Raw genomic sequence first — 22,566 nt, 5'->3', positions numbered from 1 at the left:
AATGTAAAAGGAATTTGTTTTGTTTGTCATGTTAAGGAATGCTTATCAGTTCAGAGGCTCAAATTAACCTTAAATAGTGACTAGCATTTTTAGAACTCTACAGATGCTAAGATATGACCAGCACAACTGGTTGAAACAAGTAGAATTTTAAACACGTTTTTAGCTTAAAAGGTGCATATTATACAACCATCACACCTTTTCTTTTGTAAAATAGGCTTCTTTGAAAGCCAGTCACAGGGAGAAGAGATGTGATGGATCAAGTCTGTAATCTGTACGACCAAACTGCAACTTTTTCAAAATGAAGATGTCCTAGCCCTGCCTCTGTAACCTCAGGCCTTCACTCCAAAAGTGGCACTTGTCGTATGTCAGTGGTTTACAGAGTAAGGCCTTCTTCTTCAACAGGATTCAAGATAACACACCATTACTCTTTTGTGTAGTATTAAGTTGTCACCCATTTCCATAGATTTTGTGTTGAATTGTCCTAAATCAACTCAGTGTTTATGGAGTACTCTTTTGATATTCCTTGGGAAATGGAAGAAGACATCTCTTTAGAAATAAAGCCTCAAACCAACGATTTGAAAAAAATAAAAATATAGGAGAATATTATAATTAATATTATTTAGTGCTCTAGAGGAAGCTACTATCAATTCAAAAGCCCTTCAAAGTATCATACAGCAGGTGACAGACTTTTACACACGTCATACCTGGTGGTTAGTGCTTCTTAATTCCTCCTTTCTTTTTAAATTGTATTGTTTGGTCTATGAAATTGTTACACTTCTGCATAACATTGTATCCTTGTAATCGACAAAGAAAAACTCAGTCTTTACAGAAACAATTTAGAGAACAAACAATTGCCTAAAATAAAATAAAAACATTTTTTACACTATTTAAACAATGACATTTTTCCCAACTTGTATTTGACATAAAATGAAAAATTAAATAAATAAAAATAAATGTATATAAATAATACTACATTTAAATCTTTGAGCTCAGCAGGACAATAAAATAATATACTTTAATCTTTAAAATGTAAAACGTAAATAATTAATTCCACATCATTTCATTCTAGAACGGGAAGATAGTGGACACTTATATTAAACCCTGTATATCTACAACTAAAACGTCCAGAAGACAAAAATCCAACTACTGGCACCGGGTTTCTTATCTCACACACTTTCAATTCAATTGGGATCTTGGAAATTCTATGGGCATCTTGAGCTTGTTTTTGTTTTTTAAACAATTCCTTCAAATATTGATTCTCCAGTGACCTACAATCATGTCACATCCTCCTCATCTGTAAAAAGCAGGACCTGTAAAAGCTGAAGTATAAGTAAGTAAGTAAGTAATTTTTATTTGTATAGCGCTTTTCCAGACCAGGGTCACAAAGCGGTTAAACAATCAAAACAATACTCAATAAAGTATATACTTTAAAGGGAAAGATAAAACTGATAACACAACAGGAGTTCCAGAAAATCAAGGAAAAGCCTGCACAAATAAAAACGTCTTAAGATGTTTCTTAAAGTAAACAACAACTCTAATTACAGTAGCTTCAATAGTACAACATAACTTAAAACCTTTATATGTAATGTATAGCTAAATGATAAAAACTTGTTTTAAAAAGTTTAAAAAAAAAGTAATTCCAGCTGGGGTCTAAAAGTTAACATATAGCTAACTTTATGGGTTGAAAATACTGAAATTAAATGTATTAAAATGAATGTATTGAAATATTGTAGAAAAAAGTAGCAACGAAACAAAATTGTGTACTATTGAGTCTTGAAAGAAATACATTACCCATGAAGCAGCGCGGCAGGGGGCGCGTCACCAGCCGTTGCCAGCAACTACAGTCGCTCTTTCTGAGTGTGCGAGCAGAGCTTGAAGCTGCTTCCTCTTCCCCTGAAGACTGGAAAACATGTTAACCTTCGCCTTTCGACAAGTGACCAGGGTAAGTCATACACAAAATAATCTCTACGACGTTTGTTTTATTAATGTAGGTTGACGTGATTCTGAGTTATCGTGAATAAACTGCTTGCTAGCTTAATGCTACTTAGTGGTGTTTTATTATTATTGCACAACAATTTCACAACTGGTCTTTTTTGGATCAATTAAACGATGTATTTTTTGATAAATCGCAGTTTAAAACACGGTTTGGGGTTTTTGTTTATCACATTGAGGTCTTTGGTTCGAGACTTGATCTGCTCTGTGCTGCAGCGATGATGCAACAGCGACCGCTCAGTTTCATCATGTGCTTTAAACAGCAGCACCACGTTGACTGTCCTTCACTCATAGTCACCATTCTGTCTGGTTTAATGATTTCAAATAAAGATTTCAACTCATTTACTAAACGTTTAACAGATTATTTTTTAAATAAATCAAAATAACGAACGTTTTTCGTTTCAAGGCTAGATGTAAAAGACACGAGTTCTGAAAAAGTTATAACCGGTTAAGAATATCACAGCAACACATGTCATAACCACAAACTTTTCGCATGAAACGGTTAAATAAATGTCATATTAGGTAATACACATTAACTTTGAACTTTGCTCTGAAATTACAAAAGTACTACAAAGTTTGGTTAGTATGTAACATGTTTTTGTAATGTTCATTCCTTTATAAATATTTCAAATAAAAGTTGAAATAACATTGATAATAAGTCACAAACAAAGTAAGTGTATATTCTGCAACGTTAAAAAAAAAAAAGTTAACTGTTAAAAAATTACATTTAAAGGAAATGGCTGTTACATTTTTATGATATTGTGCTAAACTTTTTTTTATTGAAGAAGCTCTCGCTTACAGTGGCTGGAAAAAGTAATCATACCCCTTGAACTTTTCCACTATATAATCTCACTTACAGGGAAATCTTAAAAGAAAACCTGTTGAAGTCTGCAAAAGACTTGAGGGTTGAAGTCTGCAAAAGACTTGAGGCTGGGGCGGAGGTTCACCTTCTAGCGGGACAACGATCCTAAACAAAAAGCCAGGGCTACAATGGAATGGGTTTTAAACAAAACATATTCATGTGTTAGAACGGCCCAGTCAAAGTCAGGACCTAAATCCCAGCGCGAATCTGTGGCAAGAGCTGAAAACCGCCGTTTACAAACGCTCTCCATCTAATCTGACTGAGCTTGAGCTGTTTTGCAAGAAGAATGGGAAAAAATCTCAGTCTCTAGATGTGCAAAGCTTGTAGAGACATACCCAAATTGTGTATTTTCTTTGTACTTCACAATTCTGTGACACTTTGTGTTGGTCTTTCACATTAAATTCTAATAAGATATATTTATTTTTGGGGCATGTAATGTGACAAAATGTGGAAAAGTTCAAGGGGTGATGAGCATCAAACATGTCTGTGTTTTTTTATTTTAACACATGTAGTCACTTCATCAAAGTATTATTTTTATTTGAGTTGGATGAATTATTACATACTGTAGATGGATAAATATTAACTGTTATTATCAGCATGCAAAATTAGGCCTGGAGCAAAGATCAAGTCTGGAGTAAAATGGCAAAGATATGTAATCTCGCAATTTGCCGTTTGTGACAATAATAGGGTTCAAAGTTCACAAAGATGTACTGGAAAGACCCCAAAGAAAACATTAACAAATGTGTATAACGATTGCATAACAAGTGTAGATCTTTCTCAGATCTGGTTCAAGGAAGTTTCATTTTATTATTATTTAAAAAAATATTATTAACTTTTTAAGCTTGTGTCAATAAAAACTTAAAACTGAAATGTGTTTCTAAAAGTGTGTCACTTTAAATCTGTTAATCAATGACGTGTTTACTAGTTATACTACCGAACCAAATATATTGAGTAGGTCACTAAGGAGATCACAAGATTTTGTTTAAGGTAATTTTGGTCTCAATTCAAATCACTTGAGCTTTTCCACCCGCACCTAATTTCCTGAAAGAGAAGTCCAGAGGGATTAATCTAATAATATCTAATCTAATAATTGTTTGTTCAGTACTTTGGAAATAACCAGGATGTATTTGCTCTTCTCTTACATCTGACTTCAGGAGCCAGCAATGAAACTGCCACTTTTGCAACCATATAAATTAACCATGATGCATTAGCACTTAAAAAACAAACAAAACGGCATCTTAATAAGTCCATCATTGTTTCCCATTTTTGTTCTTTAAATTTACCTAAATTGTAGTTTAATTTAAGCCAAAACAATCTTGGCTGTTCGGTTGAAAGAAGTCACAACTCCTTCATACTTTGACTATTACTCTTTCTCGATTCAAGTAATGTTGCACTTTGATACAATCATTACACAACTATTGCTCTCACACTTTCTTCTTTTTCAAAGCATTTCAGTAAAAATTAAATTTTTATGTTTGCATTTCTGTTTTATTTCCTGTCGATTTTTCAATGAGAAATTTTATTTACTTTCACTTCTATTTTATTCATTAATTTCTTTCAAGAGAATAATATAATATTAAGAACAAAAATAAGAACTAAAAAATGTCCAATCCTCTGTAATAATGCATATTTCATGAATACAAAACAATCAGGCTAGAAGCTGTATACAAGTACTCTCACTGAGCGTGTTTGTACTTCACTGACAGTAAATATGTTTTTTTTTTAACTTTTGCGATGGTAACCCCCTGACCCAGATAAGTTCCACTCACTCTTGAGTGTCCCTTTACTTCACTCCTTCAAGAATTCATCATCTAGCAGCATCCCTGCTGAAACACAGTCTGTTCTTCTGTGAGAGACGGGCAGATGCTGATCTGTTGACACCGGTTCTGTTCTTTCCCATGTAATTTTTTTGTCTGCAATTTTCCTGGCTTTATCAGGCTGATTGTTGTTTTCTTCCCCGCTGATGGACAGCAGTCATCTGGAAAATGGACTTCTCTTGATAGCTGACACAGGAAATGGATTGAAATAATAGAGTTGCATTTTTTTTTTCTCATCGACCTATTGACCGTTGTCTCTTACGCACAGGAAGTGAAGCGTGTACCGTAGCGTAGGCATGCATTCAGATGCGATGCTGTCAGTACCCGTGAAATCAACGCCCGGGCAGAAGTGGCCGATCCACCGACTCCCAGGGAGCTGCTGTCACATAGTTCACCTTCAAACAGAACTCTAATTGGTCGTCTAAAAATAGTCCAAGAGTGACATATTTGGCGCTTCTTTCTTTGCACTCACTTTTTTTGGAGCAGTTTACCTTGTGTTTATTAATTAATCTCCAGTAATGATGAGAGCAGGGAAATGAGGCAGGAAGGCTCAGCAGCAGAGGGAGGAATAACGGGAACAGACGGAGGGTGGGAAAAAGAGTGCAGGAATGAAGGTGAATGCAAGAAGGATGATGCACATAAACTTTAGAATATTATTTTCGCAACTATACCAGTATAGACTCAGAGAAAGAAGAAGGAATGAGAATCCATGGTGGAGATATAAACTCTTCACGTGTTCCAACGTCTTATTTATCGCTCAGCTCCACCAACACTAATTTCATCATACCAATGCCATGCTCTACTGAAGGTTGACATTAGTTACCACCCATATTTCCAATGGTGACGTGGACAACTGACATGTTTAATCACATGCAGCTGTAGGTAATTTACAAAGACATGATTTAAATCTACATTTTTGGATGGTTCCTCCCTCTTCATTCAAAATTGTGACACAGAATTTCCAGCTTATCCTGGGGATGAAGAAAAATCGAATTGAAAAATGCCAAACGTAAAGGAAGAATTTGTCATTCATATCCATATACAGCGTACATTATACAAACATAGTATCTGTGTATTAGAAGCACTGCAAACAATTAAACATTGTTCTTTATGACTTAACTGGTGGACGGTGTTATTGGGAAAACGGGAAACTTTTGTGAAAACTGAAAGGTCTTCGGTCTGTAATACCAGGTGCATTTTATTTGTAAACAGAGAGAAATGTATTGAATTGATAGACGTTTGAAGACTGTCTATTTCTCTTTTATTTTCATTCTTCTAACTTCTTATCTACCAGAGACAAGCAATCAAATATGAACAGTATGTTTGGTTATGCCTAATATCCCTTTCAGTCACATTGGCATCCGCAGCCATTCTAAACATTAATGAAAATTGCTTTTTAATGATGCTATTAAACGGAGGCTGTCCCTCACACCCCAGCACACCTGTGCAGATGATAACTACCAGCCCACTCTGGTGGGATTGATCTCAACTTGTACTCACTATTAAATTGTTCAGTGAGTGATCAGAGGAAGAAACTTGTCTCTCAATGAAACCAACCCAACAACATCTTTTGGAACCTGGTGTTTAACTCTCTTTTTTTCTTTGATGAGGATTTGTTAATGCTCTTCACCGTTCACATATGTGTGTGATATTCTGGGTTATTGTCCTCTATTAAAAAAAAAAGACAATGCAAAAACCATTAAAACAAACATATGCCTTATTATCCCACCTGTTTTAACTTAAAAACTCTAAGACCCTAAATTACCCAGCTGCAGTTTTCTCAAGTAGATTTTGGCAAAAGAAACATCAGTACGGACTCTGCTCAATCGCAGGGTCCGTTGGAGCAGAGTAAGTAACTCTCCAACCCCGGCGCAGATTAGATAAGAAGGAAGTGCTGAATGTGTCTCTTCGCCTGCTTCTGCTCACAGCGGCTGTTCAACTCGGAGCCTCCGTTTGTCAAAGTGCTGATGCAAGCATAATTGAACAACCAGGCTGATTATTGATATCATGCAAACAAGCCAACTAATTATGCCAAACTGGGGCGAGACGGAGGAACTCGGATGGCTTCAAATATCTTGTTTCTTTAAGGAATCGGATTTGTAGTAGAATTATGTTGTCGTCTGATATCCGGTTATTTGTTTTATCAACAGTTTAACCTCATGCTTTTTGACCCTTTTCCCGGCAGTCACTGCGCCAGCAGGCGCCGGTCCGCCTGTGCGTCCGAGGGCAGCAGTCGCACGCCGCCAGCTCCACGTGTGAGGAAGAACCATGGACGGGTCAGGACAGCCTGGCACAGGACGACCCTGAGATGTGGGATCTGGTGCAGAAGGAGAAGGACAGGCAGTGTCGTGGCTTGGAGCTCATCGCATCAGAGGTAAGAAGGCCCGTCACATTTTAATAATGCACAAGAAAATGGTTTTGATTTGCGATAAAATAAAGGATTATTATGAGATCTTGAGAAAATAGGACCAATAAGAAGAGTATGACCAGTTATTTTAGAACCTCTGGTGATGTTTATGTTTAGAAACTGATATTTTAGACACTATTTTTCAGCTTCTATAAAAACATAATTCGGGCCACTCTGGCTGGTCTTCCATTTTCGAAATTCATCAGTGAATCTTGTTCAACTGTGACCCCCACCACCGTCAATTTTCCATACTTGGGCCACTTCTGACACATTCAGACTAGTAACAGCCAACAAGGGCTGCTCTTTGGCACCAAATTACAACTCAGCATTACAGAGGCTGTTGTGGCAGATTTTATTTATATATCTATACATATATATATAGATAGATAGATAGATATATCAGCTGCTCTGTACTTGTAGCTGCAGGAAGGCAGAATCCCACAGATGTCACATAAACGTATTAATGTGTCTTCTATCGCAGGTCGGACAGTGTGAAATTAAAAAACTTCAGAATTGAGGGAAGAGTATTTTTTTTCCCCAAGCTTCCTCAGCAGTGGTTGTTCAGTGGACTATATCTGCTCCCTCGCAATAGCGGTTGGGCATTCTGCTGTGAGATAAGACTGATATCTTCATCTGCTTCCACCCAAACTTACTCTGTGACACACAAGAACGGTTCCTTTACACACACACTTGAAACACTCTGGTGTGGAAACTAAGAAGAGCGTTTGCTTTGACAGTCTGAAACCCAACATTTGACAGTCAGACGTAGCAAAAAGCTACACTTAAATAATTGGAGAATTAGACAAAGGTTTTGATTATAACTCATAACCTTTATTATTTAGTATTGACCCCGAATACAATGTAGTTTGTCAACCCATTATTGTTATTTAAATGTAATCTTAAACAATCTTATTAACATAACGGCTTCCAACTTAAATTTAAATATGTAAATATTTGTACACACAATTAAAATAATGTAGTTCATTCTGTAATAATTGTTTCATAATGACAAATGTTGAACCTCTCTAATGAACGAATGCTTAAAGTGCATTTTCTTTTCCTCCTATAACTTAACTTTGTCCAATAGGCAAAATGATGAGTTGAATTAATCAAATTTAAGTGTTTTTATTTAATTAAAAAAAATAAAGATTTATTATTGTTGAATGTTTTCGCAGAAGTTTGACCGAGATTTTCGCTTAAAAACTCCGCCATTCAAAAAAGAATCAATTGATAAGGCACTCAAACCACGATTAAAATACAGTAAATAAAAGGAAAAAAATCCATAGAGCTGTGAATGAAATAATAATGAGGTAGTGGAGAAGTTTTTCTTACAGTGGACATTTAGCTTTCAAGATCTACTTAATGTTGTCCCACTACAGCCCCGGGAGAATGTACCAAGTGTTTTAAAATGTGTCTTATTAAAACCCTTCTGTCAGCCACACCAACAACAGACTTTGGTTCATTAAACTGGAAGCTACAAGAACACAGATGTGATTTTTTTTTTTTTTTCAATCTTATTTATTTATATATTTTTCTAAAGCTTCACGTCATGCTGCCTTCAAATACATTTTTTTCTGTGGAATACATTACAAATTGGTTTAAAGAAGGGCCTCACTGGTTTTTCGGCCCATGTGCAGAAAAGGTTATTGCTTTTTTTCTGATATCCTGGAGCAGGCCAATGATGCGCATTGTGGAGTGTAGCATGTTAGTCCATAGAAGTCCAGACGTTCGATACTGTAGTGATTGCCTGTAGCTTGAGGGGGATTTCTCACTATCACTTAACAGACTTTAATTTGCCGTCCTTGTCCCTTCTGTCCACCGATGCCATTGATCCGAGTGTGTGTTCGTTTTATTCTCTTAACAGAATTTCTGCAGTCGAGCAGCTTTGGAGGCTCTGGGCTCCTGTCTGAACAACAAATACTCCGAAGGATACCCAGGAAGACGGTCAGTTTTTTTTTTATTCGCTCAACCCTCATTTTCAGAACTGCTGACTTCAGATTTTCATCATACTTCTTGAGAAACATGTTGCAAAACATTTGATCACCGTGGGTCTGTTGTTATATAAAATATAATTTTCAATTCTAAAAGTGAAAAGCATACCTAACCATCATATTCTTCTCGCAGAATTGGCTTATTATTATCCCTTTCTTATGTCAAGTCAGACTAACTGTGTTGAGTGACAATATTAGGAGATGACTACTGTTTCTCCATGGGTGGGTAGAGCTGGTCGCTAGAATGCCTCTGTACTGTATGTTGTGTTTAATGAGTAACCATGTCAATTAATCACACTCCCTAGCATGCTTTCTCAGATTCATCCTTCTCAAGATAAGACATAATGAGTTGGATGAAAGCAGGAAAGACTTTAATTCATTTAATTTAAAAATAATGTTGTTTTTTAGAGCTTCTTCTAATTTGATTTTTCTGACTATGTACAGTATACTTGGTTCACAAACTCCTTCTCATTTTTCTCTTTTTTATATATGTAACATGCCGAAACATGCATGATGACCCGCAGTCCAAAGATAACAATTCTACCTAAGATGAGATGATGAAAATGATTGGTGTTATATTTGGACTCGCATCCCCTACTATGACTTTTCTTCCTCTCTTTATATCATCTGGTGTCATTATGTCAGATACACTTTGGTTACCTTTGCAAGCATGTACACGATAAATGGCTTGTGCTGAAGACAACATACATTTGATTTAGACATTTTCCTAATGCTTTGAAAAATCATTGATATAATATTTAAAAATTAACAATTTTAGGTTCAACAGCAATCCAATTTATCATTCGATTGCAACAGTAGTCATCTGCTATATATTGTACGTAAAAAACAAAACAAAATGCCCTTTTGCTGGGTTGTATAGACATAAATACTTAGATAATGTATCAATATTAATAAATAAATAAAATAATTTTCTTTGAGCAAAATTAACAACAAAACCGGGAAATGGCAGCAATGAGTGGAAAAGAAAGGATGCACCAGGCTTCAGCAGCTTTTGAAGCTGATGTTTGGACTCATTTTGGCTTTAAAACCAAGTTTAAAGTAAAAAAATTAAACGCCGACAGATGCTGGATATTGCATGTTGCTCCAGGTTGTTTGAGACTTTTAATGCACTTCATTGTGCATTTTTGTAATTAAAATCTGTTGTTAATATTTTGAGAAGCACTTTCACTTTTGATTAGAGAAAGTATTTGCTCATTTCTTGTAAAAGTCAGAACAATATATTGTTTTTCCCATGGTATCGCAATATTTGGCAATATATCGTATTGTTACCCTTGTATTGTATCAACAGATTCCTGCCAAAACAAAACCCAATAAATGCACAGCAAAGGTTTTCGTTTGGGGAAAAAGAAAATCTGATGTTTTTTTTTGTTACAGTTTAACAAGTGAGTGCCAAATATTAAGAGCTAAAGCCATAGGGAATCTATCACCTCCTGTAATAGTTACTGGATAAAATGATCATGAATAAGTGTGCCTGTGATTCTTGTAATTTCAATGTTTTTCTCCCCCCACACTGTCGCTCTGACCCACAGGTACTATGGTGGAGCAGAGGTGGTCGACCAAATTGAGCTACTGTGCCAGAAGCGGGCGCTAGAGGCCTTCGACCTGGACCCAGCTAAGTGGGGCGTCAACGTGCAGCCGTATTCTGGCTCCCCCGCAAACTTCGCCGTCTACACCGCGGTGCTCAACCCACATGACCGCATCATGGGCCTGGATCTCCCTGATGGAGGACAGTAAGTCGAGTCCACTTCTGTGCCTGATTGATGCTTGTTGCAATTGTTGGTTATGAAGTTTTGGGAAACACATTATTCACTCATTTCAAGGACGTTAAAGCCTCTGTTGCATAAATCAAAACACTTCATCAATCAGATTAATGCTAATTGAGATCTGTTTGTATCCCCAGCTTGACTCACGGCTACATGTCCGACGTGAAGAGGATCTCGGCCACCTCCATCTATTTCGAGTCGATGCCCTACAAGCTGAATGTAAGTGGAGCCCCGCAGCTGATATTAACTGAGCACTTGTTAATGTGTTGCAGTGCATCTGATAAACAATCACAACCATCTGAATACGAAATGCATTACCGCATGTTTATGAGAGTCAAGGAATAATAATAATAATAAATAATAATAAATTCAAATTGAAGGGAGATATGGCTGGGAATTGAATTTTCCATCAGGAGGAACTAGTTTGTAGTGTTGTTTGCTGTTTGATCGTAAATATTTAATGCAATTACTTCTTGGAAGAATGTTATGTCGTCATTACGTTTATACAAATGTCGGTTGACAAATGACTGGAAAATTGACTACTTCAATGGAGATGTTGATGATTACATTTTCAAGAGTTTCGTTATTTACTTGTGTGCCTTATAACAGCTGCTGCTCACATGTCCATCTTACTTAATGCTAGCAAAACCTTCTTTTTTTCTACAGTTGGAACAAGTCATAAATGGTTGGAAGACCATTGGAATAACTACCTGGTGGCACTTTTGATTTCCTGTCTTCTAATTAGTTTGCGTAATGAATCACAGGGGTTGTTTTATTAATTTGATATTGCAAGGTTTTAATTAAGTCATATGAAATGAGCTCCTTGGAGGAAGTACGCGCTGTTTAGTTCCAAAAAGAAAAGGGTGTTGTTAATTATTCACATAATCGTTTTAGAACAGATTTGATCATTTTAGTTAAGTTGATGTCATATCTTATATTGCATCCAAAATATGAAAAATGCTGGTTTGTAAAATCTGAAAAGAGAAAGTCATGGATCACATCTTCCAATGTATCGACCTAAATTACATGCAGAATTGCATGTATACATCGCTCCATACGTCTGATAACAGTGCATGCATCAAATATTAGTTCTGTGGTCGGAGTCATGTGGCAGTGTTGCCAGCACTGATGGATGGATGGCTGTGAGTGTCGGCGTGTCCCGGCCCGCTGATATATGGGCCTGCAGAACCCCTCTGCGAGAGAGATAATGGGAAATCGACAGGCTGGCCAGCACCACCGGCTCTGTCTTCACAATGAGCGGCTTGATAGAGTGAGGGAGCATCCATAGATGCGCTCTGGAGATGGGACATTATCAGGTTGTATAAATACAACTTTCCCTCTGAGGTCCTCCCATCGCTGACTTTGTTTTTCGCGACGATGGCCGAGATGATTACAAAGTTGAAGGAACAAAGAAACCCCCGGATTGGTTCTGATTTGCTCGTCTGCGCTTCAGAACTTTGTTGAGGAAGTGTTGATACGTATTGAGTTTTTCAGAAGTGACGGTTCAATAAACTGATAATAAACCGAAAGGGGTTAGAGCTGGTTACCTTGTCTCTAAGATGATTTTCTTGTATCATCTGTATAGTATATAATGAAAGTCTTGAAATAGGGTTTTTGGGATTTAGTTTTTGGGAGATGAAGTGATATGCAAACTGTTTAAGAATGGTTAGGGTTTGCTTTGGAAAGGGTTTTCACTGTCTTCCTCATTTGACCATTGTGCTAGAAGTCCTCCTTCTGTTCCTTTTTATTTACTTTCATTCTCCTTCTCTCTCCCTCTCCCTCTCTCCTAGCCTGCCACAGGTCTGATCGACTACGACCAGATGGAAATGACAGCCAAGCTGTTCAAACCCAAACTCATCATCGCTGGCACGAGCGCCTATGCCCGTCTCATTGACTACGCCCGCATCAGAAAGGTGCGTAAAGAACCCTCCTTCCACAGAAACCTTACACTTTTGTGTTTTGATCCATGTCCCGTATAATCTGTTACTAATCAGTCCGACTCGACCATTCATATCAGCTTTGTTACTTCTTTAAAATCAATATTACACACCTTGTGTCTCACAGGCGAAGATAAGAAAAGTAACGGCCATGACATTTTCTCTTTCCACGGTGAATTATTTACTACAGTGGGCAAATGGAAGCTTGTGTCTTAAACTTGTTCCAAGTTGTTTACAATTATCCTCTCTTTAATCCTTTCAATCTTCTATGGATTTTTATTTTTTATGTTGGCACACAGTTGAATTTTTGGCTTTTCATTTCACTCCATTCTCCACTCCACTTTTCACCACACACTCCACTGCACTCTTACAAAGTCCACATGAGGCCCTTTTATCCATGTTGTTGAACCCCCACTGCTTCATCCTCTCCATTTGATAGTAGCCAAAGAGGATCTGTGCAACATCGAATGAAGTGTCCTCATTGAGTTGTATTTTACATTTCTTTATTTTCCGTCATCAAGTACCAAAACTGCTTTGCTGTTGACTTTGAAGTGTCGTTTTCGGAGCCACGGTTTTTAATACGACTCTATGAAATATCTTTGAATACACCACATTATGTTCACCATTTTGCTTAACTATTGAACATAACAAACAATGCACCACCATTCAAAAACAGAGTGGGTTCTGACTGAATGAGTAGCATGAGCAACTTTTCTGTTGATGAACAAGGTCAACTGTGATCTCGGTTTTATCCAGCAGAACTTTACATCAACAAGTCGTGTGCAGCCTTTAAAAATAATGTTTTATTTAAAGACTTTTGTTGAGATTTTTTAAGTTTCAAGATGAATCAAATCCTCCTGATCTTCCATGACGCAAACCACTGATGATGCAAACACTCTTCTTCTTCTTGTGAAACCCAGAAGAACCCGTTGAGGTGCATCTACAGCACCTCAAAGGACAACTGTATTAATGGCATTTGTTCATGCTTAATTTTGCGGTAAACCTTTTTTTGGTTATAACTTCAACTCTTTTGTGCAGATGGTTTATATAAAATAGTGGAAATTACAGTCGCCAATATCTTACAGGAATAATTAATTGCTTAACACATAATTTCATTTCTAAATTATTTAATTTCTCACTTGCTCAGTGTTTTGCTCCATTATCAAGAACCAAAATCTTAATCTCTGCTTTTTTACCAAATGTCCCTCTTAACTTCTTCAAAGGTATTCCAGGTAATGACACCAAACAAGAAATCCTCTTTAATCAAACAGACTTTTAGTTTAACCAACTAATGTTATAATTAGATTAAAAATTAAAAGTTGTTATTTATTAGATGTGTAATTTTTTTTTCTCTGCAGTTGTGTACTGACATCAAGGCTTACATGCTGGCAGACATGGCTCACATCAGCGGCCTCGTGGCAGCCGGAGCCATTCCTTCCCCATTTGAGTATGCAGACTTGGTCTCCACGACTACACACAAGTCCCTCCGTGGCGCCAGGTGAGGAAGACCTTAGTTAAATCTTGATAACAGTTTTTCCTCTTTCTCCATACAATTGTATTGATTTCATTTTTTGATTTTTAGAATTTCTTTTTGGACTGTATTAACTGTTCCATACTAAAATATGAAGACAAAATACAATCTTTTTTTGTTTGCTCTTATTAGTGTTTTCAGCCTAATCAGGGGTTGATCAAATGATTTAACCCTCAGAAGTTTGACATGTGTTAATTAAAATAATGAAAGTAGTTGTTATAATTGAACGCTAGGAAAAAACAAAAAAAAACAAAGATGACTGTCGGATAAAAACTGGTAAAATTGACATCACATTTCATATAAGCAAATACGTACATGTGTTTTTGTTAATATATATCTATATTTCTATATAGATATATTATTAATTTTTGGAAGAGAAAGATGGGAACCATGTACGGAAGTGGAAATAAAACATAATCAAAACATTTTGTGTTTCACTGTCACCTGCCACTGATGCAGTGACCAAGATTCTGAAACTCTTTTGTTCAGGGCCGGTCTCATCTTCTACCGCAAGGGAGTCCGATCCGTGGACAAGAAGGGGAAAGAGATCGTGTATGACCTTGAGGACAAGGTCAACTTCTCCGTCTTCCCGTCGCTTCAGGGTGGACCTCATAACCACGGCATCGCTGGTGTGGCCGTGGCCCTCAGACAGGTCAGCGAAACTTCTTTAGTCGCAGTAATATGTCGCACAATTTTCTGCTGACTTCAAGCTGCATCGTTCCGATCTTTTTCTCAATAAGACGCCCAAAGTGACAGCGTCTGCTCCTTCTGAAGTGTGAAGAGTCTGGATTTTATGCTCGCCTGGACTCTTGTAGAAAATTAAATCAGATAAAGGGGATTGATGTTCTTTTATTTGTTTTTCTCTTGTTCCAAAGAAGAAAAGGATCTTAATATACTGCAGTAAACTTCAAGTCATGTTATCAGTCAAAGGAAAAAAGAATAAACTCGACCTACATTGACCTTTGTATTTTCAGACCACATTGTCTAGATGTTAAATCATTAGAAAGCATGGAACATCTATTAAATGAAGCAAATATAGTATCTTTAATTGTAGTGCAGGTTCTAATAAACTATTTTGTGCACAGGCAAACACCCCCATGTTCAAAGAGTACATCGACCAGGTGCTGAAAAATGCCAAGGCCATGTCCACAGCATTGCTCGGCAAAGGCTACACGCTTGTGTCAGGTGAGTTTCAATATGATACTTTTAAAATTCCCCCACGTACGTTTGCTCCATCAAGATGCCAAGAAGACGGCATGGAAGTTGTGCCAGTCTAGTCGTTTTTCTTTAAATTACTTTTTTGTTGTCCTCCGTGTAAAAGTTTGTCCGACTTTCTACTCCGAACATCTTGTAAAATTGTTCCCTAATGTTCACTGTTCATGTCGGGACATCTTTGTAGTTTAAAAATATAATAATAAACCGTGTTGGGCAAGTAACCTACAGTCAAGTCATTCCTTAATGTAACACCAATACAAGACAAACAATATGGAAGTATTTGGATGTTTTCATTGCCTTTTTTGGATGAAGATGAAGACGAAGACCACTGAACATTACTTGTTTCATTAAAATGAACATACGTTTTTGTCTATAATTCTAAAAAAGAACTGAATAATTTCAACTCTTAGTCGATTAGAAAATGAGTTTGAACTATCACTTTAAGTGCATCAGGAAGAGGAGGAAGAAGTGAATATGTTTTAGTAACTTTCTTAGCTACATCTGTTGATATATTGGTTTGAAGTCTACCTGTAGACCAAATCACTCTGATTTAAATGTAAAACCACTTTATGTCCATTTTTGAATCAATAGAACTCAACATATAGCTAATCTTTGTTTAGTCTATACTTCTTCTATTTTCTTCTGAAGCAAAAAAAAATAATCTTTGATTATTGATGAAGCACTAACTTTCATGTTGTTTGGATTTCTCTGAAGAGAAAAAGATCATTTTATTATTTTTTTTTTTAGCTTTGTCCTCCTCCCTATTTACATTCACACCTCTTCTCTTCTTCAAATCAGAATTAAGGTAACAATCGAAACACAAATAGGCTGTAACTCCATTGATGTCATGTTTTATATTTCATAAAATTAATGATCTGTGTCACAATAAGAGCCATAATTATTATGTTATATTTAAAGGTATTTATTTTGAAATGAGGGTAATAAGTGATAGATAATGCAGTAGTGAAGTTATTCAACCAACACTGATAATATAGGTATAAGCAGGTGTATGGTCTAGTGGAGGGTTTTCAACGTTTGGCTGAATGATTCTCAGAAAATGTGAATTTATTAAAACTAATGACGGTTTCTTCCTGTTTAAGAATGTTTCTGTTTTTTTCTTTCCCAAAACCTCTCCAAAGAGATGTCTCAATCTTGCTCTCTGCCCGCATGATCTTATTTTTTTTCAAGCTCTGCGAATGTTTATCAGCAGCAACCTTTGGTCGGCGTCTGAGAACCTCATAGCTCAGAAAAGCAGCACCGAGTCTCTCCAGAGACTGCCGGAAGATTGCAGACGGTGTGTGCGGTGGCAGCAGTCGTGACCACTGGCACGCCGTGCCCTTGCTTTGTCTTCCCCTGTGTTTGCTTTTCCTGTCAGTGCCCGACTGCACATGAGACTCTTTTTTTTTTTTGCTCTAATTGAAGAACTGTTGTGATAGTGAGTCTCACCACAGCGTTTGGTTTCATGCAAGAGAAATAATGATCTAACGTCCTCCAGCTTTACTTTATATTGTTTGTGGGTAAGTTTGAGTTTAGATTATGATTACAAATAAGGGGCAAAGAACATGTTATGATTGCTGAAGTCTTTTGTCGCCGGTCAGAAGTTTTAAGACTGCTGAATATTTCAGGTGGGACGGACAACCACTTGTGCCTGGTGGATCTGCGGCCTAAGGGCATCGATGGCGCTCGGGCCGAGAGGGTGCTGGAGCTGGTGTCAATCACTGCCAATAAGAACACATGCCCCGGGGACAAGAGCGCCCTCACTCCAGGTGGCCTCCGGCTAGGTAAGAGATGCCATCACCTATGTGGGGGGGGGTTTTGGTGCCACTTGGTCGTTGAATTTGTGACACAATCCATAGCAGGATCAAAAGGATTCAGTCTGTAGGTGTGAAGACTACATGGAAGTCATGAACCATGTTGTTCGAAACTGAACCCAAGTGTTGAGAATGGATAGTAAAAAAAAAGAGTCAGTTTTAGATTTTCTTAAAGCTGCCATTAACACAGTAAACTACACTCACATGGTGGAGATTCAAAAAAGGAATTCTAAAAAGAAGCTTCATCTCTTACATTCAAATGAGTCGACCACCGATTCTGCCGCCAGTGCCGGGTAGATCGTGATTAATTAAACGTGTTTGGCTTTCTAATTATCTTCCAGGATGCTCGGGAGCTACTGATAGTTCGCTTAGAGTAAAACACTGCTTACCTTCTCATTTAATTATCACTTTCACAAGGAGGTGCAGCAGAGGCTCCTATCGCTGCTGCAGATGATATCTGCTGGAATAATTAATAAAGATCCTGTGAGGCAAATTTCCTGGAGTCAGAGAAAGGTTATGAGAGCGTCAAAGAAGAGATCAAGATAATTTTTTTGGGAGGGTATTTTCCTAAATGTAAGATCTCTCAATTGAGGGTTCAAGAAATTCCCGGTGCAGAGTAGAGACGCTTCACTGAACGTCCACCTGCCTGATGTTGACGTATATTATTCTGCTTTGATATTGAATATTCAAGTGTATTTTTCAGGGGAGGTATAAGTCATACTCATCATCCTCTTCTCCTTTTCCTGGTCCACATCTAAAATTCTTCATCTAATTAAAGCAGGAGAAAGATTGTAAATATTGTTTCTGGCGCCCCCTAGTCTAACTTCAATGGCATGGATGCAATGTTTGATTTTTTTTTAAATTCGGAAAACAAGATTATCTTACGTTTTTCTATATATTTTTTTCCTCTGATATCTTGAATGCGTATTTCAGTAAATCTGTCTCTGACCCACTGCTGTTAAGTTGCTTAGTGTCACATGACGCTCACACTTTCCAGGCAGTATTGCAGACATTGTCAAAATAATAGAGTTCTACTACATGAGTCATGATTGTTCAAAATGAAACTAAGCCTAATAATAATAACTAATAATTATTACAGAAATAAAAAAATAAGTGACGTATTGCAACTTCAAGTGTCTAGTGGTCGTCATTTAACTTAATTTAATAGTTATGGATTAAGGAATTTATTAAGAGATGTTTTTTGGGTTAATAACAGATACAAATTTTTAAGAAAATGTATTTTTCTTTTGTGGAGGGAATTTGAGGTTGTTGTTTTTTACATTTAAAGAATACATTTGTTTAGTTTCACTGTTGAAATACTGTGTCTCTGTGTCTAAGGTGCTCCTGCACTGACCTCCCGGCAGTTCAAAGAAGCTGATTTCATCCAGGTCGTTGAGTTCATGGACGAGGGCTTCAAGATCGCTCTTGACGTGAAGAAGAAAACTGGTGAGTCTGGAGTGAATTATTATTCTCTTCAGTGTTGTTCGTATGAAGTATTAGCGTTATACTAGTCTCACGATACGATTCTGTACCATTTTGATACTTTTTAGTAACGATTTTAGGGTTGAATTACCAGAACTGAAAGCTAAAATATCCCCAGACATCAGCTTTAAAAGCAGCTGGAGCTAGCTGTATCCTCTCGTCCTCAGTCATCGCAGGGATCTCGCATCATTTCTTACGTTCTTTAACTGCCATGGATGCAATGGCTGCTGCCATCTAGTGGCTGCAAATGTGAATATTTGCATGAATAAAAAATAAATAATTTATTTCACACTCACTTTATTGAATATACCAAAACGGTGAAGAAGGAAAAAGTCTATATATATCTCTCACCTCCTCTTTTACAATTCACAACAGGAAAGCTCCAAGAGTTCAAGGACTTCCTGCTCCAAGATCCTGAAACCGTGGCTCGTATCGCTGACCTGCGCCACCGTGTGGAAGCCTTCGCCAGACCTTTCCCCATGCCCGGCTTCAACGACCACTAGTACGACGACATCCGCAACATGGCCGCCATGACCACAAAGAAAAACATGTGTCAAATTTTTATGAGAGCAAACTTCTTTTTTTTTTTTACTTTCTCTTTATGTGCATTTGTACCAGGATGAGGTGAGGACACGTGGAAAACACGGGTATAGTTGTAGAGCACCTTAACAAAGGACTAATGTTTAACATGGAATTCTATCTTTATTGAGCGTCTGTGTGTCTGCTGTCCCTCTTGGTGTTCCTTGATGATGCCACATATAATGGAGGTTTCACCTCATGTGGTCTGGACTTTCTGGATCTTTTTTTTGGGGAGGATCTTTGTTAAAAGATATAATAGCTACACATTGATCAGACATAAATATGACAAAATACTAAGACAGAAACTCGTGCCACACTTCCTTTCCTTCTTTTGTATTTGTGAAGAGAACATAGTTTTAATTATTTGATAAGGACTAATGGTACATTAACATTATTGATTCTGTGTTGATAATTTTTTTGGGATCTATATTTCACTGTCGTTCATGCTGATGTAATTCTTCCGACGGTCGAGTGCATGAAAAGGCTTGAATCATGATCACTGCATCAGTGAAGAAGCACAAGTTCTGTTTGAGCTGATGTTTTCAAAGCAAGGACATTCATCTCGACGGCAGATGAAATGAAAAATCATCTGTTTTATTTTCATCAGTTTCATATTTGAAGAGCTCAGTACATGATCATTGGCTCAATGTCACAGTTTCAATGGAATATTTTTTATCAATTAGATTTAACAGTGTTGCAATAAAATACTTTTCAGACCTGAATGAGTGTGACTTTCTTGAATTTTACTAAAATGTTTCTCCGCTCAATATAATTATATTATTTAAGAATTAGTGAGAAATCAGGTTTTAATGTTGATGAATTGCCCTGAAATAATAGACATTTTTCTACTGGTCTCAGTGATCCATGAAATGCCAGTGTTTAAACTTGAAAGAATGGCCAATTATTGACATTCATTATTGAAAATGAGAAAAAATGCCTCAAAACCAACCCTTGCGAAAATATTTCTCATTTTCAGAGACGTTGATTATTGGCCATTATTACAACTTTCGGAGAGGAAAATGAGCCGAATTTCTCCTTTTTTTTTTACTTCAGAAAACAAGATTTTAAACATTTATTTCCCTTAATATGGTCTGCTGGATATTAAACTTTGGTTTTGTGACATTATTTCATTTTGAACCAGTCTCTGAAAATGGGAAATTTAATATTTGGCGGATCATGTGGACACAAAGAAATGTTGAAAATGTGATTCTAAAGTAATAAAAAATAGGATATTTTGACGTATTTTTATTACAAAAAGTTGAAAAAGAAGCCAATATGCAACGGGAAATAATATTTTAAAACCATAGTTTAATATCAGGCGAACACAAATAAATGTTGCCCAGATTGTTTTAGTTGCAAAACACTAAAACTTTGACCAATTTTCATTACGATAAGTTGGAAAAAATGACGGAAAAGCTCTAAAAATGGAAATAATGCCTCAAAACCAAAGTTAAATATCGGGGGGACCATGCGATCACAAATAAGTGTTTTTCAGTCTTAAATAAAATGGTAAATTTCGATTAAATTACTAAACAATTAAACACAATTAGACCTGAACAGGGATGACGTGGCAACATATTAAGCGGCTGAAACAAACACACATGTTGTTCGGCGGCCATGTTGTAGCAGCCTAGCCTGCACTATGTGTAGCATCCCACTGCTGGTGAGTTAAAATAGTCAACCTGTAAAATGATGTGCCACGAATTTAGTTTATTTTGAGACATCATGGTGTATTTTGCGGTCTAAAATGGCATTTAAAATCAATATTTATTGCCTTGTGCTAGCACGAAGAACGTCAACAGAAACACCTGATGCTAACTCGGTAAAAGGTTAGTGTTTAAGTTAAAAAGAAAAAGCTAATGCTAATGTTTTTATTATTGTTTTAAATGTAGTAATACAGAAAGGGCTGATTAAAGTTATGTTGGTGATACTTTATTTTCAAAATAAATTTTATTTTGAAGGTTTTATGTCTTTAAATATCATTAGAAAATGAAATAGATGAAAGATAATTCGGGGCGAGTACACAGACATTAGTGGATCTGCCCCCATATATCTGACTTTTTTATCATTCCGGAGAAAGACGTGATGAACGGTCCGAGGTCGCGCAGATGACAGCGACACTGATCAGTAAAATAAACGCATCCCTGCGAGATAAAGTGAGGAATTATCTGGCTGTGTAATTGACATAATTGCTCAGTTTCACATGTCTGACACTCTTTCTCATCTCACGGGTCATACATCACATCCCAAGAACCTCTTTGTAAGCAGCTCCAGTCTCAGGGAGAAACACACACATGAACAAACAGTGTCTTTAAATGAAGAGATGATCAGATTCCACTCCCTCCGCCGCTGAGTTGGCAATAAATCATGTCTGTTTAATGAGGGGGGATGATGAGGGTGGGGGGGTACATGACAGAGTCAGCAATTAATTTGAAGTGTTACTGTAGCTGTTGTGATGTTTGTGCAGTTGTGTGTGCGCACACTGACAATACGTTTGATAATTGAACCTGGCAGGAGCCAATGTGACGGTGACTCCATACAAGTGTAGACAGGATGAGCTGTCGGTCCTGGTGGTCATGTTGGTCCCAGTCAGATCCGTGCCACTCTAATGTGCACCAATTATCCCATTATCAATCTGTTGGTTTTTGGTTTTTTTTTTACAAACTAAAGTGGCTTTCCTGAACTTGAAGTTATGGTAGGATTTGTATCAGTGCAAAAATCTTATTCCAGGGATCCACTAATACTACTTTTTACATGTGATGTGCGAAGAGTCCGGAGATCATAGTAAAAAAAATGAGTGCATCATTTAAATACTGGCGTCTAGTTATGGTTTTTAATCTTTTCACATTTGTCTATTGTTGAAAATGCATTTATTACATTACATTAATCTTGACATTATCCTTTTTTAAACTATAACATTTTCTGTAATGGTTTCTTTTTTTAATCCATTTAGTACATCTTTCTTGCTGTTATTTTAATGATGCTCTTCACCATGTAATTGTGTCCGGCTGAGTCTGTGAGTATCTACACGACTACTTTAACCCTTGTTTAATCTCAAGGTCAAGGTGACAAATGTGTTCATGGTATCCCCTATGTTGTCTCTGGGTCGAAGTCAACGACCTCCCTGGCTTCTATAAATACATATGCCATGACCTTGA

General features: G+C 37.0%; 1 protein-coding gene across 1 annotated transcript; it reads left to right on the top strand.

Annotated features, from left to right (window-relative positions):
- Positions 1-1,832: 1,832 nt before the first annotated feature.
- On the top strand, positions 1,833-20,130 carry shmt2 (serine hydroxymethyltransferase 2 (mitochondrial)). The gene is made up of 12 exons (XM_087800676.1): positions 1,833-1,942; positions 6,857-7,045; positions 8,943-9,022; positions 10,620-10,820; positions 10,991-11,072; positions 12,644-12,766; positions 14,149-14,288; positions 14,811-14,973; positions 15,407-15,506; positions 17,162-17,317; positions 18,686-18,793; positions 19,205-20,130. The coding sequence occupies exons 1-12, from the start codon at positions 1,910-1,912 to the stop codon at positions 19,330-19,332; spliced, it is 1,503 nt and encodes a 500-aa protein (XP_087656802.1). The 5' UTR covers positions 1,833-1,909; the 3' UTR covers positions 19,333-20,130.
- The last annotated feature ends 2,436 nt before the right edge of the window (positions 20,131-22,566 follow it).

The sequence above is a fragment of the Callionymus lyra genome, chromosome 10 (genome assembly GCF_982586985.1).
Source record: "Callionymus lyra chromosome 10, fCalLyr1.hap1.1, whole genome shotgun sequence".
NCBI lineage: Eukaryota > Metazoa > Chordata > Actinopteri > Syngnathiformes > Callionymidae > Callionymus > Callionymus lyra.
The sequence above is the reverse complement of the archived record's forward strand: the minus strand, read 5'-3'. Positions and strand labels throughout refer to the sequence as shown.

Bases quoted from the DNA above. Each gene is read 5' to 3' on its own strand.
- shmt2 (XM_087800676.1), top strand. From the start codon at position 1,910: ATGTTAACCTTCGCCTTTCGACAAGTGACCAGG. The intron at 1,943-6,856 runs GTAAGTCATACA...TTTTCCCGGCAG, and splicing joins CCTTTCGACAAGTGACCAGG to TCACTGCGCCAGCAGGCGCC. The intron at 11,073-12,643 runs GTAAGTGGAGCC...CCTCTCTCCTAG, and splicing joins CGATGCCCTACAAGCTGAAT to CCTGCCACAGGTCTGATCGA.